General features: G+C 42.7%; 1 protein-coding gene across 1 annotated transcript in view; it reads left to right on the forward strand.

The window, feature by feature from the left end:
• The first annotated feature begins 8,641 nt into the window (after nucleotides 1-8,641).
• Nucleotides 8,642-20,802, forward strand: part of IMPA2 (inositol monophosphatase 2) — a 34,491-nt gene continuing 22,330 nt past the window's right edge. Inside the window, exons 1-2 of the mRNA XM_077810462.1 lie at nucleotides 8,642-9,013; nucleotides 17,638-17,771. Of these exons, the coding sequence (XP_077666588.1) occupies nucleotides 8,912-9,013; nucleotides 17,638-17,771 (236 nt within the window). The 5' untranslated portion in view covers nucleotides 8,642-8,911. The remainder of the gene's footprint in view (nucleotides 9,014-17,637; nucleotides 17,772-20,802) is intronic.

Raw genomic sequence — 20,802 nt, forward strand, 5'->3', positions numbered from 1 at the left:
TCAGGTTTTGTAATAACCTAACCACTCTCAGTCTTTATTCAGGCCTAATTTAATGGTGTCTAGTTTGCAAATTAATTCCAGATCTGCAGTTTCATGTTGGAGTCTGTTTTTGAAGTTTTTTTGTTGAAGAATTGCTACTTTTAGTTCTGTTATTGAGTGACCAGGGAGATTGAAGTGTTCTCTGACTGGTTTTTGAATGTTATAATTCCTGATGTCAGATTTGTGTCCATTTATTCTTTTGCGTAGAGACTGTCTGGTTTGACCAATGTACATGGCAGAGGGGACGTGAAACTGCAGAACTGGAATTAATTTGTGAACTGGACACCATTAAATTAGGCCTGAATAAATTAGGATTCTGCAAAGCGTTCTTCAAAAGGTTGAGCTCCATGCAGGGAGAAGGACAAGGAGTGAGCAGACTATGGACAACCCTGCATTTGTTAGGGCAAGGACAAGGAAAACAAACATTGCCCACCCCAAGGCCTCCCTCCTTCCCCCAAGACCCACAGAGATTACCTGGGGAAGATAATACATTCCCAGTCTGAGGCTGAATTACCTAGTCCACAGAGCCTTTCTACAGAGGGAAACCTCCCTTTAAAGAGGTATCAGGCAGCCACATTGGGGAAGTCCATCTGAGCTACATTACCAAGGTTAGGGGTCACCAGGAATAGAGAGCCAATTTGATTTATGATTTTCTTTGGCTCCCACAAGATCCTCCACATTATTAGGTGACGCATGGGTGGGGGCACATGGGGTCATATGCCTCCCCACACACAGATTTCAGCAACATTTAGCAACAGTTAAATGTTCCGAAGGGACCCATCCAGAATGGCCGCTGCAGACTCTGGGAAAGGACTTTGGCCACCTCTCTCCAGGAGGCCAAGCAGCAAGGAGGCAGCAGCTCACCGTGGTGGCAGCACTCACCTGAGTGTCCATGCAGCATGGGGGGAGGGAGCAGCAGGGCAGCTGGCTGTGGGCTGAGGCTCCCCCACCCTCCCCTGCTATGTGGGACTGCTTCTCCTTCCCTGCTGCTGGAGTCCCAGTGCTTCCAGCTGCCTGCTTTGCAGACTGCCCTGGGGCAAACACCCTGTGCCTTTTCCCAGGGCAGAGGCTGCTCTCCCACTCCTATAGCAGGGTTAATTTTATATTTTTTTTATGTCTGGGGTAGAAAATAGTAAAGGGTACAATTCTGCCATCAGAGCTGCCTGGCAGATCTTGAATCCAATATTCTGATCTCTCTATATGTACGAGGAGCTCCCAGAATAGATCTGAGAGCAGAATTCTGCCCTCAATGTTTAAGACTAGATTGTGACTAATTTGCAGCATTAGGGAGAACACTGCACCAGGAGTAGTTCCCTGGAGCATTCTGTCAGCCTGCAGAGGCAATCAGAATATATCTGTGAGCGCTGGGGAAGTGAACACCCTTTAAGTGGAGGGTGTATGCATGCACTCCAGTTAGTGTAACTTTAGTGTAGAAGTAGGCGAAGAGCCACTGGTTGGGCTATGAATACCTCTTTGCTTGTGAGCAGGGAGTATAAACAATGGGTCTCTTGTTGATATCTCCACAATTCCTCTAGAGGTGTGGTAGTCAAGCAAATCTCCTTGTAATTTACCTCTTCCTCTTCCACACCCAACAGGAAAAGCCAAAATCTGGCCCTAAACATTCTTTTTATAAAGGTATTAAAAACTATCATTGTAATTTCAAGTGAGCATTTTAACACAGTTGGTTGCATGTTAAAAGCCTTATTATCCAGAACATCTCCCAAACAATGTTCCCTCTAATTTTTGACAGGCCGTGTGCGCAAAAAATGTCTTTTGTGCAAATTGTTGTGCTTCTGTGCAAATTTTTGTGCATGCGGTGTTTCACCGTGTGCGCGGGGTTTAAGATCTGCATGCACCTGCACGCGTGCACAGCTTAGAGGGAACAGTGCTCTCAACTGCAAGCACCCCAGTTACAAACCTCATCTTTAATAAGAACAATACACTCATCAAAGCTTTAGTAACAATGGCTAGAAAAAGTAACGAAAATTTTCATATGACTAATCCCATGGTAGATAAAAGAGCATCTGTAAGGGACCACCCTGAAGTGCTTTAATAATAGGGTGACCAGATTTCCTGATTATATAGGGATAGTCCCGATTTTGGGGTCTTTTTCTTATGTAGGCTCCTATTACCCCACACCCCGTCCCGATTTTTCACACGTGCTGTCTGGTCACCCTATTTAATAACAATGGAGAAAGTCACTAGCTGTGATGCTCTTTTGCACTGAGGAATTAATAGTCCTGCTTTTAGTAGTTTGCTTTCCCATTTAGTTTCCCACTAAGAGATCATCCATTAAACTTGTGAAGTGACCGGGAATTTTACATGATGATTCCCATATATTTCATGCTGATTTCTGAAGGGATATTGGATGTTGGATTCTCTGTGTGATAACTGCACCAATGCAGTAAAATTTGTTGCAGTGTACAGTTACTGTGAAACAGGGACATGGCAAAGTTGGGGCTGAGGAGTAATTAAATTAATTTCAGTTATAGCAGTTTCACCTTTGGGTGACCCTCCTTTCTGTACTGTACAACTGAGAGGGCTATGATAGTCCACTTCAGATGGCATAGAGAACATTGGCATTGATTAATGCTGCACAACTGGTTAGAACAGGAAACAAAGAATACCACGTCTAATTGAACAACAACTATTATCAATTAAGGCTTTACTTCCTGGAAGAGAGAGAGAGAGATCTACAATTACAGTCTCTTTTCTACTTAGGTCAGGAGTTACAAGTTTTCACTTCACCAGACGTTCATTTTCTAAAAGAAAGAAGCTGCACGACCCTTATGCAACTCTGGAGGAAGAGTGACCTGTAAGAGCAGCTAATCTAAGATGATGAGCATTCACACAAATAATGAACTACCCGATAAAACAGCAGTATTTCAGATCCAGTCAAAATGAAACTATTTGTGCTGACATGCTTAAATAAGAGTAATGTGCGTAGACGATGAGAGGTATGTGAGAGGAATTGGCCAGCGTTTAGGAGTTATGAAAGATTAGAAGTTATGAAAGATCTTAGATATTATGAAAGGTTGGTTAAGGGCCTGATCCAGCAAGGTGGAGAGCACTTTCAATACACACTGAAATAAATGGCAGTTGAGGGCACCCAGGACCTCATCATAGGTAGTGCCTTACCCCTTGCAGGATTGGGCCTTAAGACACATTTGGATAAACTCAGTGTAATCAGCAGAGTAATAATAAAGAGCCAGTGAAAATTTCCTGAGGAAAATGGTAGGAAGTTTTGCTATTTGTCTGTAGATATTACAACTTCTACAGAATATTTGTGAGGTTCTTAAAATACTATTTACAGTAATTGATTAGCTTGTAGTTTTTTGTTTGTTTGTTTTTAATGTGCAGCATGAGTTGAACAGCTGCATAGCCAGTGTGAATTTGCAAAAAAATGATGGCTTATTCAACTGATACTTCTATTTACAGAGACAAGGTGGGTGAGGTAATATCTTTTATCGGACCAACTTCTGTTGATGAAAGAGACCAACTTTCAAGCCACCTCAAAACAGAAACAGAAGTTGATTTGATAAAAGATATTACCTCACCCACTTTGTCTCTCTAAATCCTGGGACCAACAAAGCTACAACTACACTACATACCTAAAATCTTTGCAATTCAGTGTGTTGGAGGGGCTCCCCAGGGCTTATAAGAGCCTTTTGTTAAAATTCTACCACCAAATTGAAGGGAGTAGTATGATAATTTTCCTGCCTCTGATGGAGTTACCCACTTTCTGAATGCTATCAAATCCTCCCTTCTGGAGAGGACTTATCCCTAAAGCTCCTAAAAATTCTTGTGAAGAGCATTTTCCCCCTTTCCCATAAACCAGATTTCATCAAGTGTCCAGGATTTTCCAAAATTGTTCTCAGGATACTTCTGAATCCACTTACTAGATTTTCACAGCAGCAGATCTGAGCAGCAAGGAAGGAAATGTTCTGCTTTGTATAAGAGTAATAAACAGATAACTGCTGAATTATAGAAGGAAAGATCCAATGTATTGTTTTGCTGTTGCCAGTCAATTAAGTAACTACAAAAATCTTCTTTCATAAATCACCTGTAAAAAAAAAAGGCAGCCATCTTAATCCTGCTTTAAGTATCTTCTCAAAACATGAAGCCCCCTATCTTTGTAGATTTGCTTATTATTTGCCAAAGTGTAACCCAGGGTTGGGCAAACTACGGCCTGCGGGCTGCATCCGGCCTGCGAGCCGTTTTAAGCTGGCCTGTGAGCTCCTGCTGGGGAGCTGGGTCTGGGGCTTGCCCCGCTCCAGCCGGGGCGCTGGTTTGGGGCCACACCATGCGGCTCGGCCCTGCTCTCGCACCTCGTGCTCCAATGGCCCCCTCTGGCACTCCAATGGGAGCTGTAGGGGCGGTGCCTGCGGATGGGGCAGCATGCAGAGCTGCCTGGCCACACCTCTGCATAGGAGCCGGAAAAGGGACATGCCAATGCTTCCGGGAGCCGCTTGAGGTAAGCACCGCTCAGAGCCTGCACGCCTGAGCCTCTCCCATGCCCCAACCACCTGCCCCAGCCCTGATCTCCCTCCCGCTCTCCAAACCCCTCGATCCCAGGCCAGAGCACCTCCTGTACCTCAAACTTCTCATCCCTAGCCCCACCCCAAAGCCCGCACGCCCAACCAGAGCCCTCTCCCCATCCCGCACCCAACTTCAATTTTGTGAGCATTCCTGGTCCGTCATACAATTTCTATTCCCAGATTTGGCCCTCAGGCCAAAAAGTTTGCCCAGCCCTGGTGTAACCTGTCTTTATTAAATACTGCTGGTAAATATTCTTATCCAGTTTGTCTCAGTGTAGAAACAGAATTAGGGCCAGAACCTCGGGTCCAGTGAAGCTGTGTTCAGCACAGAAACCAAGCCAAGGAGCAAAGTGACTTTAAGCCACCTTTGCATCTCCCAAAACCTGATGGCAACTGTGGGCTTGTTCATGCATAAGTCTAAGGAGTCTTAGGACTGTTTAAACTTATGTTGCCATTGCAATAATACTTCTTAGTGGCCATTCTGTTCAAGATCATCAGAAAACAAGGTGCTCCAGCCACACTCTTCCTGCCCCTTACATTACCATGGCACTACACCAGCCAGAGATTCCTTCATGCAAGAGGAGTTTCCAGCTCCTGTTTTAGTGCAGCTCTATGTCCACTTTGACTGAGGATCTGACACTTTGAATTTAAAAGAATGTGTGTAAAGATTTGTAAAACTAATTAATCATGAATGTCAGTATTTTCATTTCTAAGAACAAGGAGTGAGTGTGGAGTGAAGAAAGACAAAGCGACTTGGTACAAATCCAGCCTCAAATGCTACTTGTTGTTACCAAATCCTCCTGCTCAGTATGATGCCACATTTAATTGCAATAGAAAACTGGTTCCATACAAAAGATCTGCAAAACAGGCTCAGACAGCACAAATGGGGATGTGGCCTGTGGAAACATAGCATGAAAATGCGATGCCTACATAGACAAGGTTTAGAGGTGGAATAATCATATTCAACTACAGTAGGTTCACTCTTGCTGGACCAGTGGTATGTTCATATAACATGTAGAGATAGTAATGAAAGAAAAACAGATCATTCAAGATGATTAAAGAAACTTGGCAAAGGCTTGTATTCACAGACCATCCTGTTCCAGAAATCTGTACACACTAATATAAATGGTCTAAAGGATTGAGGACAGAACTGGGAATCAAAAGATCCATCTTTATTACTTAATCAAAAGGAATTGCTGGGTGCTCAGCACTTTTGAAAATGAGGTCACTTATTTAGCCACCTAAATATGGATTTAGGAGCTTAACTTCAGACATTCAGTTTTGCATGGGGTTGCAATGCCACCCAAATTAGGCCTGGTCACCCCTCCATCCAGGTGGAGGGAAAGCTCAGCCAAATGGTGTTGTGACCTAGCTCATGAGGAGACTGTTCCAGTATGGCAGAGCACAGGGGAGTCTGCTGATCAACTCCTGGCAGCACCGGCTCATGCACTGTGAGATGGGTCATGGGAGACTCCCCAGGCAAGGGAGAGCTGGATTTCCAGCAGGAGAAAGGGGTGGGAGATGAGTGAGGACCTGAATAGGGTCCCTGAAGGGAGGGCAGCAGAGACCAGAATTCCCTCCCTTCCCCCAAGAAATATCTGAATTGGCCTCAATTATAAAAAGAAGACTAAGGGTATGTCTACATCAGAAACACAACAACAGCACAACTGAAGTGCTGCAGTTGCACCACTGTAGCGTAGACACTACAGAGATGGAAGGAGTTCTTCAGTCATTTTAGTAAATCCACCTCTCCAAGAGGTGGTAGCTAGGTCAATAGAAGAATTTTTCCATTGACCTTGCGGTGTCTACACCACGACTCAGGTCAGCTTAATTACATTGCACAGGGCGTGCAATTTTTCAGAGCCCTGAGCGATGTAGTTAAGCCGACCTAACTTTGTAGTATAGACCAGGCCTAAGTTTAGTGATTTGCAAATATGTTTTTAAAATTCAAATATGCTCACGACTCAGGCATTTTTGTAGTCATTTCTATTCCAACTGAAATCAGTGTTTCTGAAAGCTCGTCAAATTGACAATCCTGGAAAATGAAGCCCTTTAACCACAGAACAGGTACAGAATGACAATGAAAATTTCCACAACTCTTTTCCAAAAAACATATTAGTATGATTCCTTCTCTGTGCTCATTCAACCCTGTGGCCATCTTTGATGAGATTACCAACACCTTTCTTCTAGGATGTGGTCTGGAACTACCAACTCTTTTCATTTTAGCTGCTGAACAGATATTTGATGGTAATAACTTTTGTTCACAATCAGCTAGATGGGACTGATAACTAGAGGCAAAGTCTCTACGTCTCATTAGCAATTTCTTGAGCTATTGAGTCTTCCAAAAGTAGTAATTTGGAAAGGCCTTATTTTGACATCTAAAGCAAAAAATTCCAGAATATTTTATTTGAACTTCTTGCTTGACAGTGTAAATATTGTAATGAACTGGCTATCTTAGGAGTGTGTATTAGTGTGTGCCACTGCCCTCTACTAGATGGTATCTGAACTACTCATCCTTGTGTCATAGGTCCTCTCATGTTTTTAGCTTACAGAGATTTTCTTTTAGTTTATGTGGTAGAGGCCTGCGTTATTGGACCAGTAGGTTTTTAGTTCTGTTCCTCTTGTCATTGGGAAGTTCCAGCGGACTATGTTGTACAACCATGACAACTCAGAAATCTACATAGCCATATATTTATTACAATACACACATTTTAATTCTTCAATACTGAAAAATTCTTGGACATAATGGCTGAGCCATCTTCTTTTCTCTCTATTCCCCTTGCTTACATCTCCTAATTTTCCAGAATAATTCCCCTTTCTTCTATAGGGTGGTTAATGTTATATTACAGCCTAAAACATGAGCATTTGCTAAACAGCTAAAATAATGGCTGTCTACCACTCAGTATCTGTCCTTTATTTCTGATTTATTAGCAAGTATATAATCCTTAATGTGAAAGGGTATCTTTTTCACAATAGTCAAACTATATAGGCAGAACAGACAGCTGAGTAGTGCAGCAAAATATTTAGGGAGTGTTGATTGTCTAATACATACATTATCCACTTTGTCTAGGGAGCAAATACCTGGGGACCTGGTAAAGCCACAGAAAGGTTGTTTTAAATAGCTTTGCATGTAAAATATAGTAGAAATCCTACTAAAGCTAACTGTATATCTAATAAGATTTTTATACTAAATACATGACTGATTCTAACATATTTGCTGAGGATTTATTATGAAAGACATGTATTTATAATAGAATGTCTACAATATGTCCATCCAGCAATGTTCTTAGAGGGTTAACATTTAAAAACAATAAATATATCTTACAAATATAGCAAACTCTTAACTCACCTGTCAGGAGGTGAGTCAGGAACTCACGCCCTTCTCAAAAGCCTGGGGAAACAGATAGGTATTGCAGTACCCTATGCCCAGAGACCAAAGGGGTGGGGAAAATTAAAGGGTGAGAGCTGGACCAAAAGGAGACTGCTATAATTAATAGACATTGGGGGACAAGAGACCTCATCTCAATTAACAGGGAGCTGGGGATCAACGAGGGGTTCAGATCATCAAGGTTATACACTATTAGATTCAGTGGATATTAATCCTTGGCATGCCCATCCCTGCAACGAGAAGAGCGAGTGTTGCTGTCCGAGCCTGTCTTCAAACTGCCCAAAGGGGAGCGATTACGTGCAGCTCGCAAGGTTTATGAGCCAGGTGGCAGATCAAAGCAAGTAACCACTATGACTTGCTCTCCGCCACATCCTGTTCTCCACATCACTGAGTCATCGCTAGCGAGCGGCTTACCTCCCCGGCAGCCCCTAGAGCTCAGCTTAGCAGCCTGCAGGCTTTGAGCGGCAGCGGCAGCCCGCCCAGCGCCAGCGTCAGGCCCTCTCGCCCCGCTCCCGCCCGCAGGCTGTGTAGGCAGGCTCTCATCGCAGAGAGGCGGCACTGGGGGAGAGAGTGACAGGCGCAGTCCCTCCCCCGTGCACCGGGGAGAGGAGGAAGGGGGAAGAGAGGAGGGAGGAGGAGAGAAACAGGAAAGGCGGGGGTAAGAGGGTGGAGGAGAGCGGGGGAAGGCGGCAGCAGCACGACAGACACCCGGCCGCTGGAAGCAGCAGCCTGCGGCAGCTGGAACCTGCCCGCTCGCCTCCCCCCAGCTACAGCAGCCCGGGGCAGAAGCCGGAGGAGTTTCCGAGCAAATCTGATTGGTTCGGGGGGAGCCGGAGCGCGGCCCCCCCCCCCCACTTGTGCTCCTCGGCAGTGAGATTGACAGGGAGCCCCGGGAGCTGCCTGCCGCGTGGGGTGCGCAGGCGAAGAGGCGGCGGGAGGAGCTGCGATGAAGCCCTGCGAAGAGGAGGGGCTGGGGGCTGCGGCCGGAGGGGACCCCTGGCAGGAGTGTATGGAGGTGGCGGTGCAGCTGGCGCGCCGGGCTGGGCAGGTTAGCAGCAGCAAGAGCCTACACTGGTACCTTTGTACTTGCCTCGGTCTCCTCCCTTTCGCCGGTCACAGCTTGGGGATAGCCTGTGTAGGGGCAAGCTAGAGCCATTCCTTTCCTCTCCCTCCGGCTGGCCCCTGCCTCAGAAGGGTCAGTCACTTCCTCCTCCCGGGGTCCGCGCTTGCGAGATCATCTGCTCAGTGTATCGCTCACGACTTGTGCTGCAGTCCGAAGAGAGTTTTCAGCGGCCCCCTCCTTACTACGGTCCCCCAAATAAATGCCCCTTCCTGGGGCGAGGGTTAATAATGCTGCTGGAGTGGTAGGGACAGTCCCCTGCTGTGTGCTGCAGGCTACACTCCTGTGCGCTCAGCACTCTAACCTGTTGGTGCCTGCGATGGTAATGAGGGCGGGCGAAGGCACAGGCCGGGGGAAAGAGTTTCAGGAAATATCTCCGAAGGAGAGGGGATTAGTGTAAGAGTGGGTAAGGGAGCCAACTGGGTCAGGTCAAATGCAGTGGCAAAGCTGCCTTACTTTTATCCAGATCACAGAAAGGTCCCTTCTTCCCCGAATGATCAATGACACATTTTAAACACCTACAGGAACGTTTTAAACATTTACAGTAAGCATCTGTAAAAGCTTTTTGTAAAGCATATTGGCTATAGATGTTTTTGTTGAGGTAGAGACCTGCCATTGCATGCTGCACATAGGCTGTTTTCAGCATCGTGTTGAATATCAATGAGGGATTTTGCTTTCATATAAACTGAGCATAGGTGATATTTTTAGCAAACATGTAGCAATGCGGCCTTTAGTCTATCCTTTTGTTTTGTTTTTGAAGGCTTTAGCAGCCTGAACTGCAAATATTCAAGCCATCAGTCATGATCTTTTAGATGAATGGTATCATCATAGAGTCTTCTTGAGGAAAAATGAGAATGGCAGTAACGATATACTGTCTTAGTAGGGTATTTAAGGGAATTTCCACCATGAGAGTGTTTGTTTGTTTTTTTTCACATTTCAAAATAATTTCAGAATGTATCTAAAATAATGGTCTATGCTTAAGAGGTGGTTTGGGGTGTTTTGTTTTGTTTTAATTCTCCAATTAGCAGTATGAAGGAAAAGGCTCCATACACCCTCCAGAAGCAGACATATTTTGTGACTGGGAGCATTTTTAATATTTAAAAATAAGATTAGAATGATTTGTCAAAGCAAACATGTTTTAATGTATTTTCTTTCTTAGTAAGAAAAAAGAATATTCACATGTATTACTGGAATATTATTAGTGTAGACAGTGATAACAATGTTAGATTATGGGGAATTGAGGATACTTCATATCATGATGCATATATCCAAAATATGTTATATTTCCATTTTATAACAGGTAGGGTTTCTCTCTGAGAAAGTGAGTGTGTCAAAGATATTAGCTGCATGATTGATTTCTTGCCTGCTATTATCTTCTTGCTTTGCCAGTCTTCTCACAATGGGGCAGATAATGATCTCACGCTGGTGTAAATCTGGAGTAACTCCACTTCAACAAAAGTCACTGCAGATTTACAGTGGTGTAAATAAATAATGGTCAACATTTAAAAGTTTTGTCAACATGGCTATGCCGGTTAGAAGTGTTAAAAAATCACACCCCTAAGCAAAACAGCTATGCCAGAAAAAGCTATAATATAATATAAAAATATATAAAAGCTATAATATAAATAGCGGCCAAAAAGTCCTTTTGCTCTTATAACTCACTCTGCACAGGAAAGTGATTTAGGATATCATAACAAAAGAACTCTTTTGCCATATCACCATCTCCATGGGGCAGAGGGGGGAGAACAACAAATCCCATTCAGAGTGGTAGCCGCGTTAGTCTGTATCAGCAAAAAAATGAGGAGTATTTGTGGCACCTTAGAGACTAACACATTTATTTGGGCATAAGATTTTGTGGGCTAAAACCCACTTCATCGGATGCATGCAGTGGAAGATATATATACACAGAGAACATGAAAAAATGGGTGTTGCCCTACCAACTGTAATGAGACCAATCAATTAAGGTGGGCTATTATCAGCAGGAGAAAAAAAAATTTTGTTGTTGTAATCAGGATGGCCCATTTCAAACAGTTGACAAGAAGGTATGAGTAACAGCAGGGGAAAAATTAGCATAGGGAAATAGTTTTTGCTTTGTGTAATGACCCATGCACTCCAAATCTTTATTCAAGCCTAATTCAATGGTGTCCAGTTTGCAAATTAATTCCAATTCTGCAGTTTCTCGTTGGAGTCTGTTTTTGAAGTTTTTTTGTTGGAGAATTGCGAATTTTAGGTCTGTAATTGAGTGACCAGGGAGGTTGAAGTGTTCTCCGGCTGGTTTTTGAACATATAATTCTTGACATCTGATTTGTGTCCATTTATTTTTTTGCATAGAGATTGTCCAGTTTGGCCAATGTACATGGCAGAGGGGCATTTCTGGCACATGATGGCATATATCACATTGGTAGATGTGCAGGTGAACGAGCCTCTGATGGTGTGGCTGATGTGATTAGGTCCTATGATGGTGTCCCTTGAATAGATATGTGGACAGAGTTGCCAAATTCTTTTTAGTGGCCTTAGGTCAATATCTGCCTGAACCTGAGGGTTAGGGTATCTCTACACTGGATAATAAACCCAGATCTGTTGCAGACCTGTTCTTTCTAAACTGATGCTTGAGCATCCACACTTCATTGCTGTTCAACTCTCATATGCATGCCAGCAAGTACACTCTACACTATGAAGACCCAAGTCAGACCTTGCTGTTTCTTGGGCATAACTCAGGGTTCTTAGCACCTTTGGTAGCCATGGCTGTTTTAGGGCTTGATTCATAGTGTATTGTGAGAGAACATGTCTGTTCATCCCTTGGGACTTGACCAGAAGTGGTTTGACCCCACCAATGCATCCAGCAGAGCCATTTGGGTGTGCATGCTCCTAGCAGCCAGAGTTGTCAACATGGATCACCACCCAGTGGAAGAACTTCTCCAGGTCATGATTTCACTCCTATTTCGGGCATCAGCCAAAGCAACTGTGAGAAGCTGGTGGACATTTTGGCAATGATATTTGTCCTACCAAAGGCATCTATCTCTTGGAGGGGAGTACTGAAATCCAGATTATGGATTTCTGGTAGAGGTTAATCAGAACTACATCTTCCGGGGCTTCCTTTTTGATTTTTTGTTTGTTTGTTTTGGGTTTGTTTGGGTTTTTTTGTTCGTTTTGGTAAAAAAAACCTTAAGAATGAGAATTGGAAGAGGAAATTCATCAGTCTCCATGGAATTGTTTTTTAAAAGGACATGGTATTCTTCTTCTCAAAGATGTTCATCCATGGTTAGTAGACGAGTCCACAAACATATCCACCAATGGGAATTTTTTAATATACTTTTGGAATAGTGTCTCCAAAAGTCAGAAGGCTGATAAAGAAATAGTTAGATGAATATGTGTCATTGTGATGCTGTCTCATCTGGGAATGTACCTGCTCCAAGTCGTGGATCTCATGCCTGAACCCATTGCTTAGCTCTGTTTACGTATATTACATATGTGGGTCTGTGCCATGCAGTTTGGATCCGGTTACTTTGGAGGGGCATGGGAACATGGATTAGGTATTTTTAGTTTGGGCCACTTGCTGTGCATAACTGGCCTGTATTGAAATCCCTCCCCATCCACTATACCTGTAACCATGGACTTTCTCACATCTTTTTTCTATTGAGTAGTCTTTTACCAAATCTTGCTTACTTTATTCATGTAAGTAAACCTATTAATTTAGGGATGACTTTTTGCATAAGTTAAGTAAGTGGAATTAGGACCTGTTGTGGGTTGCGGCTGCTCTATAGTATTCCCTGCTGGCCAAGCATGGCAGGGCAGGAAGTCCCTGCCTCAGTTTCCCTCCCAAGGGTGGATTTTCTTGGCTTGCCAGACCCCGGTTTGTTCTGGAGAGGTGGCTTAACCCTCCAACCAAATAACAAAACAAAACTTATCCCCTTCCAGAGTAGGGAAAGTCCAACTGAAAAAGTCCCAACAAACAAAAATGTTCTTCTGCCCTTGAGGGGCTTCTCTTTAGTTCACTCTCTGGGCCCTGTTCCCAGCCCTTTTGTGGGTTAGCTGGGCGAGTCTTTCTGGCTCTGGGATCAAGCATTCAAACCCCAGTCTGATTCCCCTGGAGTACTATTCTCAGCCTCTCCTGGGCTCTGTTCCTTGTGTCCTTCCCTGCTCTGGTTTAGAGCAGTGGGACCCCTAGAGTATTTGGCCTCCTGCAGACTAGGGTTCAGGGCCTTCCACAGGAAGTTTCCTACTCATAGTGGCTCCAACTCCCAGATGGATCTCTCTGAGTCCTTTCATAAGGCCCAGATGTCCATTAAGCTGTCACATGGGCATGGCCCTCCTTAGTGCCACCGCCACAGGCTCGGAAGCAGCTAATTAATAATGACACTGATGTGGCTGGCCTCATCTCCTTATATGTTTGATATGACAACAGTACTGGACAATATAGGTCTGATCTACTCTCATTTATGCTGTGTAAGTTGGGAGACACTTCAGTGAAGTCAATGGAGTTACACCAGTGTAAAACCAGGGGTATGTTGACACTAGAAACGCCACAGTGGCACAGCTGCATCGCTGCAGCTGCGACACAGTAGTGTGGACACTTACTATAGCAGTGGAGGGGTTCTTCCCTTGCTGTAGATAATCTGCCTCTCCAAGAGGTAGCTAGCTTGACCTAGCAGTGTCTACACCAGGGCTTAGGTTGGCTTAATTACATTGCACAGGATATGAAAGTTTTCACAACCCTGAGCAATGTAGTTAAGATGACCTAACTTTGTAGTGTAGACCAGCCCCTGACATGAGGTCCTGAGAGAAAATTAGGCAGTGTATATGTCTAGCATGTTAATGTTTCCATGTTTTTAAACTGGAAAAGGAGAAAGCTGCCAGTCAGAGAATTAGGTGTGAAATCCTGGCCCTAGTGAAGTCAGTGGCAAAACTCCCATTGACTTCAGCAAGGCCAGGATTTCACCTTGCGTGTTTTGTCTTTCTGTGACATTTTTAGGGTATCTTGTAGTGAAACATAGGCAGGCTGATTTTAAAGAATAATTTTATTTTGGGGAATTACACTTTTCCAAATGTAATTTAGGGTTTGATTGTGCCGTTAAGGCACAGCCCACTTTGGGGGGCATTGCAGAGCCATGCTGCCGGGAGGCACAATCCCTCCTGAAACTCGGGTGTGCCAGGCAAGTGCATACCATGCACCATCTCTTAGGAGGTTATAGCATGATCCCCCCTCCACAGCCAGGCTGTTCTATTGTCTGGTATGGAGGGAGATGGAGCCATGGCCCTGCCTCCTCTCCATTCCCTTTAGGATGGCTTGAACCCCCAAAGATGCTAGGAGGAAACAGTCTGTCGGTCCCCTACACTGACACCATGATTATGTCAGACTCTTAAGCATGCGCTCCTTGCATCTTCACTTCTCTCTGCCCTTTGTGCAATCACACAAGAGCCAGGCTCAGTCTACCTCTTAGTTGTGTAATGAAGTGTTGATATAACTTGTCTAAATTACTGGGCTGTTAGATCAGCAACTAGGTATTATCTGTCCTTCCATATAAAAATAAACAGTTAAAATATGGACAAACTGTAATCTAATGAGGATGATTAGTGTAATACTTGTATAGCCAATATATAATTGCTCAGCTTGGTTGCCAGTTTCATTATACCATACTGAGGGAGGGGGAGATAAGCTATTTTTATTTCATTGACACTTTTTGTGGTCGCTGAATAGATTTCACTTAATCTGTCATAGCTCTTGTCATCTTGAAGGACTCTTATGTAACTCCACACCTAATTTGGAAGACTAGCCAAATGCATTAGGTGATTATATTTGTCCATTTAAAATGTGTTTATATCAAGTGTTCTGTAAAGAGTCAAACCTAATGGGATTCTGTTGTACATACTCTGTATTTTTTTCACCATTTGGCCTGATTCTAATACTTTTACCCAGGTTTGAAGCACTTTACTCCACAAGTAGTCCCACTGACTTCAGTGGACTGGTGGAAGGTACTATTCAGCATAAAGAATCTGGCCCAATATGAGATACTTGATAAACTTAATTTTATGAAGAACAAATGCTGTTCTGTTTATAATGCAAAAAATGGAATCATGGTGAGCGAGGTTATGTCTACACTACACTTACAGTGCATCGAGGCGGTGATCGATCCACAAGGGGTCGTTTTAGGGGGTCTAGTGAAGACCCACTAAATTGACCGCAGATCGCTCTCTCGTTCACTCTGGTACTCCACTGGAACAAGAAGCATAAGGTAAGATGAGGGGAGAGTTTCTCCCATTGACCCAGCACGGTGTAGACACCGTAATAAGTCAACTTAAGCTACGTTGACTCCAGCTATGTTATTCACGTAGCTGGAGTTGCAGAACTTAGGTCGACTTAAACCCATAGTGTAGACCAGCCCCTAGTTTCTGACTTGGATTTCAGGTGCAAGTGAGTGAGATGGAGTAAGAAACCCTCTCCTTAGCAATTTATGCAGCCTTGGATCTGTTGTCCATATAAGAGGAACAGTGGGGATAGGCAGAAAACTGGCGGAATATAGGCCACACCCCCATACACACACCCAACCCCTAACCAGAGTCATTTGAGCCCATACAGATGAGGTAGTAATTTGCTGTTGGCACATCCCAGGAGCAAGGAGAAATCAGGAAAGGAACTGAGACTCAGAGGTGTGTCTCTAAGTCAGAATGCCTGTTGGGGCAGACCAGTTTATGTATTTACTACTCCTTGCTCAGTCTACCCTGTGTTAAGAAAAAATAAAAAAGTTTAATAACATCATACAAATGAGAACTCTTAATTCACTTGACTGCCTTATGACTTTTTGGGGACACCATGTGAGTGGTAATTTAGGCCCTAATCCTGCAAATACTTACCCATAATGGTAACTTTACACATGTGAGTGAGCCCATTGAATTTGGAATCGTTCACATGTGCACAGTTACTCACGTGTAAAGTTCTTACAAAGTTGGGGCCTTGATATCATGCGCATCCAAGGCACTAAGTTAGCTAAAGAGGTTCAATATCACCAGGAAAACAGGGCAGTATGTAAGGAAATAAAGGAGTTTTCTTGAGTAAACATTTTGCCATGTAATAAATAATACAAAACCTTTTGTGTATCATCTTCAAAGGTAAAAATATTAATTAATCTTCAAACTCCTTTGTGAGCTAGGGAAGCAAGTATAACTTTAATTTTACAGCTGATGAAACTGAGACACAGAGGTAGTGGGACTTTTGTAGGCCACACAGCAAGTCATGGTCCAGATTATGTAAGGAGGGTCACTGTAACAGCTGAGTGTTATGTAATATTTTCGCCCATGATAAACAAGTGATAGAAATGTAATAGGAATTTGAAATTTCCTGGTTTCCTGTCCCATAAACAGTACTGTAGAACAAACTGCCATTTGAACATAAATGGCTTTTCTTTAGGTAGGTTTAAAAATACTTGAGTGCCGGAGTTTTGATTGAAGGATTTTAAAAAATGTATGCCGCAGGAGGAGGTTGTGTTTAGAATATTAATTTGATGTTGCTTTTTATTTTGTGTAGTTATGTACAAATCCAGCAATTACATTAATTTGTCTTTGCTATCACTGACTGTTTTGATGTCCTTTCTTAGATTCTTCATAATTGTCTTTGGTTAAAAAAATAAGTTAACTGTTCCTCCAAGAGAAACATTGTCATCATGCCTTGTTTCATAATGTCTTGTCTTATGAAGTAAGAAACAGAAAGAGGTGAAAGTAGGAAGAAGTTTGTCATTCATAATTTTCCCATTTGTGAATTTGCATCAAATTTACTTTAGTTTAGTATGGCTTTCAAGTTTTTTTAAAACATAATGCCAAGATTTAAAAAAAACACAGAGCCCAGTGTTAGACTCCTAAGTCCATCTTTAGGGACTTAAATAAGTGGCCAGTTTTTGAAAGGTGCTGAGCACCCAGCAACTTCCACCAATTTCACAGGTTGCTGAGCATTTTTTAAAATCAGGCCACCTATTTGGACTTAGGATGCTAACACTAGACACCCATGTTTGAAAATCTTGGCCTAAATCTGATATAAAAGGCTTCTTTTCAGAGCCGAACTAGTATGGTTTACATTTTTGGTCACTTTTTAAAATGTAAGAGGTGGGAGTTTTGTCCCTGTAGTTTATTTTTTATTTTAATATTGTATTTCCAATGGAGAGGAAAGAAAACTCCTGAGCCCCAATGATCCTCCTTTTTCCCCTGTGTCTCTCCCCTAATTTTTCCAACCCTTAATGTGCCCATCTGCTGCGATCCTTCTTACTATACTTGTGGCTGCATCTCCTTCCAGAGCTTGTCAATGACTTTCCTGAACTAGCTAGAGGGGTTGTTATGGAGAGATGCAAGGTGCTTCCTACCCTCATTGCCTCGGTAGTATTCACCACCCCTGAACAAATAGGATGGATTTTGAGTCCTAGAACTGGATCCCTTCCCTTGCATGGTAGCATACTGATGTGTCAGTAGATTTCAGGGTCAGCAATGAACCTCATGTGTAATATATTTTGTTAGTGTCTAGGGAAGGAATGTTAGAAATAAATCTGATGTGTGTACTCCTCTTTCAGATTATTAGGAAAGCTCTTACAGAGGAAAAACAAGTGTCTACAAAAACATCTGCAGCTGATCTTGTGACAGAAACTGATAATTTTGTGGAAAATGTGATTATTTCTGCTCTGAAAGAGAAGTTTCCCTCCCACAGGTAAGTATCTCTAGAGAGAGAACTGCCCAGGACCCTGTCCCATGCACAGGCCATCTATGTGACCATCATTAAAAGGGAATTTATAAAATTCAGTCCCTAGATGTCAGATGAGATCTGTACAAATTAATTCGCCTCCTAATAACTGACTTCAGTTTTAATACCATTTAGATATCACTTTGTTCGGTCTCCATTGTTAAGAATTAATAAATTGGACATTTTTATAAGCTTCCTTGCTTTAAAAATTTCTGTTCCAGATTCACTTTCATGTTGAAAATTACTTTGAGAAGGTACACAGTATTTTTCATTATTGGCCACATAGTATTATTGCTCTGGATTAACTTGAGTCATCATCTGAGGTTTTGAATATTTTGCAACCTTTTTTGATTTAATTAAATAGTAATATAACACTTTTGTCACCAGTAAGGGTCTCTAAATTAAACTATCCATAGGAAAGCTTAATTTGTTCACAACTCTGTATCTTTTTTTCTTCTGCAATATAATACTAAGAATATTTCAACAAATGGACATTTGAATCAAGCTGCATTCAGTTATCACTAAGGCTCCAGTCCTGCAAACATTCATGTGAATAATTTTGTTTTACTCACGTGCATATATGTGTGTATAGCATTAAGTCACATTTAGCTCTTCTAGCATCTGGAGGGTTCTCAGGTGAGAAAGAGTCAAGGAGGCTTAGCTCCTTGAAGCATCAGGATCCTAGCCTATAGAAAATAAATGTTGTACAAGTTACTGCACAGGATTTAATTGTAGGTCTTAAACATGAATTCGGGTATGTGATTCCTCTTGAGCTATTAAGGGCCATCTGAGAGTAACCCCCTACAAACAGAGGCCATAAAATGATACATTTTAGCATATTCACATTGGAAATAAGCTTTATAAAACACGTCTTAAGGTTGGCTTGACGCACACAATATATATATACTTTACAACTGATTTTCACATTTTACTTTAACCTATGAGGGTAAAATTCAGCCCTCTGCAGAGAGCCAATACAAGGCCTGTGTGCTACTTAAATCTACATAAACTTTCTACATGTACTTTAAGTGGGTTTTAAGTGGCACATAGTGTGACGGGATCCCCCCGGGGTGCAGCCTGGGACTGTGGGACCGCTGTGCCCCCTTAACTCTCTCCAGCCTGGGCTGTCTCTCACAGTGCCTTGCTAGTGACCAGCAGCAAGCCCCTCCAGGTGCTGTGATCACTCAGCCCAACAGCATGTGGAGCTCCACACTCAGCTGGATTGCATAAATGCTCCCAGAGCCACTGATGAATCACACAGAGAAAGACACCAGCCAGATACCCCCCCGCAGCTCCCAGTACTGTACCTCAGGAATATACTGTCTAATTTATTAATTGGTTCACCACTTCAACAATGGAAAGTGGACATACACCAGCCTTTGTCAAGCCTGAGCAGATTTGCCCCCATACTTCATACCAACTCACTGGTAAAGATAAACCGTTAAAATCTATCTTTTATAGTCAATAAATTTGTTTAAGTGATATTAAGTGATAGGCAAAAAGTCAGAGTTAGTTACCAAAATAAAATAAAATATAAGCACGCAGTCTAAACTTTCAACCCTATTAGACTGGGCAATATCTCAATTAAGCAGTTTTTCTCACCCCACGGGATATTGCAGTCCTTAATATTCAGGTTTGTTCCTTAAACCTGAGCCAGTCTCCTCTGTTGGAGTCTTGTCTTCTTCTCAGTGTCTTAGTTGCTTGCAGCATAAGTGGGGGCAGCAGAAAAGGCCCAGTATGTGTCCACGCTGTGTGTTTTATACCCTCACTCTATGTGCTTGGAAAACACAAGTCCAGGCGTGACTGGGGGCATTGCTGAGTCTCTCCCAGTAAGGTTGAGCAATTCCCCTGGTGTGGCCTCATGCAGGTGAGTCATTGCATTGTAGCTCCCTTGCTGGACAATGGCTCTTGATGGGTTGGATGTTGGTTACTTTCCTTGCTGTTGCCTCTGGGGAGTGAATATCTTGCTGATTCCCCAACTTACAGCATGTTTTAGTGACAACCATACAATACAATTCTCATAATTTCACATGCATTAATGGTACACATATATGGATAGAGAAATGACTTTCGGCAGATCGTAACCTTTCCCCTGATGCCCTACAAGGCATGGCTTATATGTAATATCACAATTATATACAGATGAGGAATACGGGGGCATTACAGGGTGCTCCCCCAAGGCACAGAACGTCACACATCGGCCTTGCACTAGCCCTTTACATAGGGATGAATTTGTGTCTGATTCGAAAGAATTCAGCTAACATGGAACATATTTAAAAACCTGATCCCATTGGTCATGTTGGTGTAAAAGAGCGTACTTAATGCAAAAATCACTGAAAAAATTATAGTCTAAGTACATCTTTCTAAATATCTGTTATGTGATCCAAAACTGTGGCAATACTACACAGGTTAAGTGTATAATATTTGGTTGCAGTTCTTAGGCAGCGCTGGGATTTACAAATATAGTATTTGAGTAATATTCCATCTGAAGTCCTGCTTGCTGTGCTGTTGTCTGTTCTGTAATATCTGAGTTTTCCTTAACGATCTGCCAGAGGAAGCGTAGCATACAAGGCTCATGTAACATGAGCATAAAGTGTTGGAAGCATTCATGCTATTTAGAAGAGGAATAGCAGGTTCAAGGTCAACATAGCCCCAGAAATGGAAGTCTCCAACATGATGACAGATTAACCCTTTACAGTCAACTTCCACTTTGAATTTGGCCATGCATTTTTCCTAGCTTCTGATTTCATAAGGTAACTCAGTGAATTAAGCTTTCTTTAAGACCATTCGGGTTCTGTTTGTTATATTTTGGCCAGGGTTCGTACTGAACCAAATGCATATTTCAGTTTACAGAATATAGGCTTCTGTCTGAATAAAGGTCCATCTTGCAGCATATGAGATACAGTAGCTAGGTACAAGGGTCAACAGCAAAGAAAAAAAATTAAAATTGACTTCAGTACAGGTTTATGTGCTCTGTCTCTCCACTAATCTGGCTTTC

Source organism: Eretmochelys imbricata, chromosome 2, assembly GCF_965152235.1.
Source record: "Eretmochelys imbricata isolate rEreImb1 chromosome 2, rEreImb1.hap1, whole genome shotgun sequence".
NCBI lineage: Eukaryota > Metazoa > Chordata > Testudines > Cheloniidae > Eretmochelys > Eretmochelys imbricata.